A 6,095-nucleotide genomic window follows, 5' to 3' on the forward strand; every position below is an offset into this window, starting at 1 on the left:
AGCGTGTGCGTTAAATTTTTTTACGCGCGCACTATTTCGCAGCATCTGCTAGAGCGTCTCCGGCGCCCAGAAAGGACGGTTTTTAACGCGCGGAGCAGTTTTTGGGCACTTGTTGGAGATGCTCTAAGGGCTCGTATGTTCAACACAGGAGCATAAATGCAGACATCAGGGGCCTGCTTGTAACATTGGGTATCCAGCATACGTCTTCACCATTGGTTCCACGAACGGGTCGGCTGCCGCCTGATGAACTCGGCGTGAAGTTTAACGTCGACAGTAGTATCTCCAGGAGTGGTTCCCGCGGAGCAGCAACAATAGTCTGCCGAGACAAGTACGACAATTACCTTGGAGCTTCCGCAATCGTTTTCGACGGCCTATATGCATCATCCTCCGAGAAATTAGTCATCGCCGGACGGACGTTATTTGGAGCGCTCAAGATCATTCACGAGAAGCGGGAGCACAATGGATCAGCTCACTCTCTTGTTAAGGCGGCTTCTTCTTTACCTTTTGGACGTCATGTGTGGCTCTCTATTATGCCCAATATAATATATATTCCTATGACCATTGATACTAAATAAAGGTTTACAGTTTCTCAAAAGAAAAAAAAAACTTGATGGTTGGAAAAATTATTGTTGAGTTGATCACATTATTTACGCTTCATCATGAACTTCACTCTGCAATGAATCACATCTACCGCATGCACGTCTGGACGTGTGTATATATATGGCATACGATGGTATATGTCCACTAATCAGGGTCTCAACGGACCACCGTCGGGATACCCACTCCGTCTGGTGAAGTGCTGGCCTTCCATCCCAAGGACAGCAGGAGAGCTGCTGGTGGAAGCACCGGCGTCGATGTGCTGCAACCTGCTACCCATCGCCGGCGGCGCCGGCCTCCAGTGCCGCTTCCTCTGGTTGATGAACCAGTTGTTGATCTGCCTCGTGTCGAGCCCCGTCGACTCCGCCAACGCCAGCTTCTCCGGTTCCTGGAATGCACGCACGTGTGGCGCCATTAGCGCTTTTGAAGCTCCAACCAAGATACGTAACGATCTCCATGCATGCACGCATGAACCCAAAAGCACTCGTACATAGCCAAGCACGTACCGATGGGTAGGGCCATCCTTGGTGCAGCTGCCACCAGTGCAGGAGCCTCTGGCACGCCTCCCTCGGCAGCCTCCCGCTCTTCTTCTTCTTCCCGGAGAGGTCCCTCCAGAGGCTTCTCAGGTAGCCGCTGTACTTGTCCAGGAGCTGGCTCGTCAGCTGCTTGCCCTCGCCGGAAGGCAGGCCGGCGACGTCGCCGGTCTCCTGCTCATCTTCGGAAGAACCCCCGCACTCGTTGTAGTTGTTGCCAGTTGCTTAAGACACGGCGATCCAGCAAATAACCAACATATGGTCAGTAATTAATAAGTTTCTTCTAACGAGCCAACGTTAGAGTTAGATAGAAACATACCGTCTCCGTCCGCGAATAAATGTACTTCTAACTTTTGTCCCAAGTCCAAAGTTTTAAATTTTGACCAACTTTATAGGAGAAAGTAGTAGCATTTATGACATGGGTGTGGCTAGATCTCAGTCGATTGAGACTTAATCAAGTCTCAGTCAAGTGATATAATATGCAAGAAGAAAAACGAAAAACTGAAAATAAATTTTTGCACGAATCTCTATGCAAAATCAAAGGAAGATAGTATCGACTGAGACATAACGAAGTCTCAGTCGACTGAGACTTAGCGAGACTGTTATGACATTGATCCCTCCATCAGCAAATAAGTGTACTTCTAACTATTGTCCTGAGCCGTAGTTTTAAAATTTGATCAACTTTATAAAAAAATAGCAGTATTTATGACACCAAATTAGTATCACTAGATTCGTTTTGAAATGTACTTTCATAATATATCAATTTGATGTTATATATGTTATTACTTTTTTCTATAAATTTGGTCAAAATTTTAAAACTTTGAAGGGCAAAAGGTAGAAGTTTTCGCGGACAGAGAGAGAGAGAGAGTAGTGTACTATAAATTGACGTAAATATTGTCACTAGATCTATGGGTTTGCTTTTGCTACCATTGATCAGCTGCTGGCTGCACATGTAACCACCAAATTACCACAGAACAAGCCTGCACGCCCCACCAGCACCACCATGACATCCAAGATCCAACATCGAACTGACCATGCATGGTCTCTCTTCCAGATCAAGCAAACTGATCCTATATATGTGCAATCATGCAGGCACAAAAAGCTAGATAATAATCGGGCGGTACGGCCATCGGAGGCAGAGAACATTTCAGTCAGACGTTCACATGCCCATGCATGTATGCCTGGCGAGATCGCAACGTTCACATGCCCATGCATGTGTGTGTGGTGCCTCACTGCCTATGAACTGTCGACCCATGCATCAACGGGCGTCTCCGCACGGGAGTATGTCACTGTGCGTGTCTGTCGTGTTGCAGCGTTCAACCATGGCAACCCTGGTGCGGTAGCGGGTAGCTGGCCAAGCAGTTGCCTTGCCATGTGGCCGTACGGGCCGTTTCAGCATGCATGCTCCTCCATGCTTCTCTTTTCGAAGAAAAGGCAATGTGTGTCTCATACAGTACTCCTCATGATCTGACTACTCTCATAATGGAGCATCTAGCTAGCAATCAAGATTTGAGACAGCTAAGTTTTGTGTTTGATTTGCGATATCTACAATGTCAAATCAGTATCATTAGATACACCATAAATATATTTATATTTTCTTTATTTGATATTGTAGATGCTAATATAACCATTCTATAAACTTGATCAAGCATATAAATGTTTGGCTTTTGAAAACAGCAACATGTCTTGTATACTGAAACGAAGGGGGTATATATGAACCTAGCTCTAAGAGCAAGCAAGGCTAATAATTAAGAGACCCAACTGCTTGCTCTATTTCGCCACATCATATATAGTCATCTAAAAGCACATCCATATGATAGACGCTAGCTCTACATATTATGTCACTAATGTCTTACTCATCTTCTTCTCTCGCAAAGTGTGTTGGAGTCCATATTACAGCTGGCTATAAGTTTATAATCCACTCCTCTCCCCCCCCCCCCCCCCCCCCCCCCTAACTCATAAAAAACTAGGTGGCAACTCTTATGGCCCGATTATTGCCCGGTTCAACAGTGGTTTCATAGATAGCTACGGTAAATAAATAAAGAATGTTAGTGGGTTTTGTCCCGGTTTAACAAGGGGGCATATATGTTTCTAAGTTGACTAGAAATACTTCTTGCTAACTCAAGAGATGTCAGTGGGTTTTGTATCTAATTAAAATTTGGTTGTTACATGTTCAACCACTAGAGGGTGATGTTTGTTTTGCCGCGCCATTCTTCAGTCCTGAGCTAAGTTTTTTTTCAGGCTATTACGGCTGGTTGCTTCATTGTGTGTTTCACCACAGGTAGGCGGGCTTTTAATTACATTTATGTTTGTTTGTTTTCATTAGCTAGATAGGGTAGTTGGTGTGCGAGGTATACTAAATCGTTTTGTGTGTGGGTGTGTTGTTCTTACACGTAACACATAAATTAACATATGGGTGTCACACGTTCACCTAGAAGTAGACCCAAACGTAACACACATAGATCGATTTCCGCTCCCTTATTAGTGGCCCTATCAGTGACCCCTTAAGCCCCGACACACCAGAAGCTAGCATTCCTAGGGAGCTTAGTATCTTAAGTAGATGTACAATCGCATGTTTCTACACTAAAGGTGCCTATATTTTCTTTACTAAACTCTCGTATTTTATTGTGACCAGAATACAAGTTCGCTCAAGTTGTTTGGTCTATAGTCGAGGTGGCCTTAAATTTATCCATCTTGTAATGTGCATAATATTTTTGACACCTGGTTGTGGGTATCAATAAGAAGCTTTCCTCTCATATCTTGATTGGGGTGACGCCTTATCTTGGGTTCTTTCGCTATCCAAGAACGATGTGCTTTTTGACAAAAAGAAGACTCGTACTCCTTTGCGGGTTATACACTCATTTACGTGTTGGTTCCATAAAAGGTCTATCCTTCAGTGGTCGGAGCACATGTAGTTGCTTAAACTAGCATTGGTACCCTTTAGAGTATTCTCTGACCCTCTTTAGTTCAACTAAACAAACTAAATTTTCAAAAGTCACCCCACTCCTATATGTTTGGTACATTTTGTTGAGCTAAGAAGAGTCGGAGGGAACCCTGGGGGGCACAAATTTACATCATGTTTACCCCACATGGATGCATGTTTAGTGTATGGCTCGGGTGCAAGTTGTCTACCCCAGCGCCCCAAGACATTCTTCATCTTTTTTTTAGGGCCCCTTTGATTCATAGGATTTAACCTATATGAATTTTTTTCTAAGGATTTCCTACTGCATTTCATAGGAACTTTAGTGTCCACTCAAACCTCTTCGTAAGAATCCTTCGGTTTTCATGTGATGCTATCATCAAACAAACTACAACCTTGTAGAATTCAAATGGGCATGACATTACAATCCTACGTTTTTCCTATTCCCATGTTTTGGAATCCTATGAATCAAATAAGGCCTTAGGAGTCCTATATAATTAAGCTAGAGGTTCGGGAATTATACATGTACACCACATGGTACACGCTACAGTGCTACAGCGACACTTGTTTTCTTTCATAGATGATGACAAATAAGTACGAGTATAGGAAGGCTGCAACTTTCTTGTCACTGTTCGAAACTCCCAACCCCAAAAAGATAAACCCGCAAAAACAACTTAATGTACTCCCTCTGTAAACTAATATAAGAGGGTTTAGATCACTATTTTTAGTTATTTAAACGCTCTTATATTAGTTTACAGAGGGAGTAATAATTAAGCATGCACACACACCTAGTGCAAACGAGTCGATATGGGCCTCAGCACTCCTCAAGAACTCGTTGGCTTCTTGGATTTGCCTCGTGAGCTCCTGACTGTACATCACCAGCATATCACGGTAGGTCTCCTGAACATACACACAAAAGCATATCGCTAGATCCATGTATGCAAATAATTCAGCCAGCTAAGCTAATCATATTACCATGAACTGGTCGAGCTCTGGGTCTGCCGGCTGTTCCTGCATGTCATCTGAACTTGGCTGGAGCTCGTCGACGAGGGAGGAGAGCCGACCTACGATTTCCGGCGGCGCTCCGACCTTGGGGATGAGGTAATAACCAAATAAGAAACAGCACGGCAGCAAGATACAAGCTGTGTTCGTCTATATATGCACCTACTTTCCGGCAGTCTATGAAGGCTCCTAGGAGAGCCGGATAGAGAGGGTGCGACATGATCTTGGCCTTGATCGTGTCAGATGATCTCCAGTTGCAGCTGGACTTTCCACGGTGTTCTGGTGCCGGGAGCGGCGCCGCGGGCGGCGCCTTTTCCGGTGGTGAAGTCGATGTAGAGGCTGCGTGCTGATCCATCGCGACGAAGAAAGGGGTATTGGCTGCGGCTCCGGGGCCGCCCCCAGGAAGAGGGAGCCGATCCATGAGTTGGTTGTCCGGCTGGTGACTCGGCCGGCGAGGTCTAATCGTCGGAGGAGGCCTATTTAGGGCAAATGGAAGTTTTCTATTCTGTTGCCTTAAATTCTGGATTGATTTGTGTGCGTGCGTCTGGTTTGCAGTTACTGTCCGGGAAGCACAGTAGCTGGACAGTCATATGTGAGGAGGAAAAGGGTCCAATAATCGAAGGGGACAACATATATAGTCGCTGTTAGTGCGCTGTTCATGAAGTGCACGGCTGCACTGCCGTGAGCAAAATCGATCCTACCAAAGATCATAGTTTTTTTTGAGAGAGAGAAAGAGAACCAAAGATCATAGTTTCAAGAGTTATTTTAGTTTTGTACGTACAGATCACGCCTTTTGGAAAACAATCATTAAATCATCAATTCTGCTCTTAGAGTATTTAACCAAAAACTACCACATTTCACGGACATGTGACAGAAAACTACCACTTTACGTTTTTGTCCCGAAAACTACCACTTTTTTATTAATCCGTGGCAAAAAACTACCAAGTGTGGAAACTGCTCGCTTTGCCTGGGTTAAACGCGAATCTGACTGACCGACCCCACACATAAGCGGGCTAAAAATGCAATCGGGTCCCTAGTTTTTC

The 6,095-nt window shown here is 44.7% G+C and overlaps 1 protein-coding gene across 1 annotated transcript; it reads right to left on the reverse strand.

Moving 5' to 3' along the window:
* Positions 1-210: 210 nt before the first annotated feature.
* LOC109761058 (homeobox protein knotted-1-like 4) lies at positions 211-5,507 on the reverse strand. The gene is made up of 5 exons (XM_020319853.3): positions 5,219-5,507; positions 5,026-5,139; positions 4,839-4,950; positions 1,104-1,354; positions 211-985 (listed from the first exon to the last, which is right to left on the reverse strand). The coding sequence occupies exons 1-5, from the start codon at positions 5,471-5,473 to the stop codon at positions 749-751; spliced, it is 969 nt and encodes a 322-aa protein (XP_020175442.2). The 5' UTR covers positions 5,474-5,507; the 3' UTR covers positions 211-748.
* Between the last annotated feature and the right edge of the window lie 588 nt (positions 5,508-6,095).

The sequence above is a fragment of the Aegilops tauschii genome, chromosome 4 (genome assembly GCF_002575655.3).
Source record: "Aegilops tauschii subsp. strangulata cultivar AL8/78 chromosome 4, Aet v6.0, whole genome shotgun sequence".
Classification (NCBI taxonomy): Eukaryota; Viridiplantae; Streptophyta; class Magnoliopsida; order Poales; family Poaceae; genus Aegilops; species Aegilops tauschii.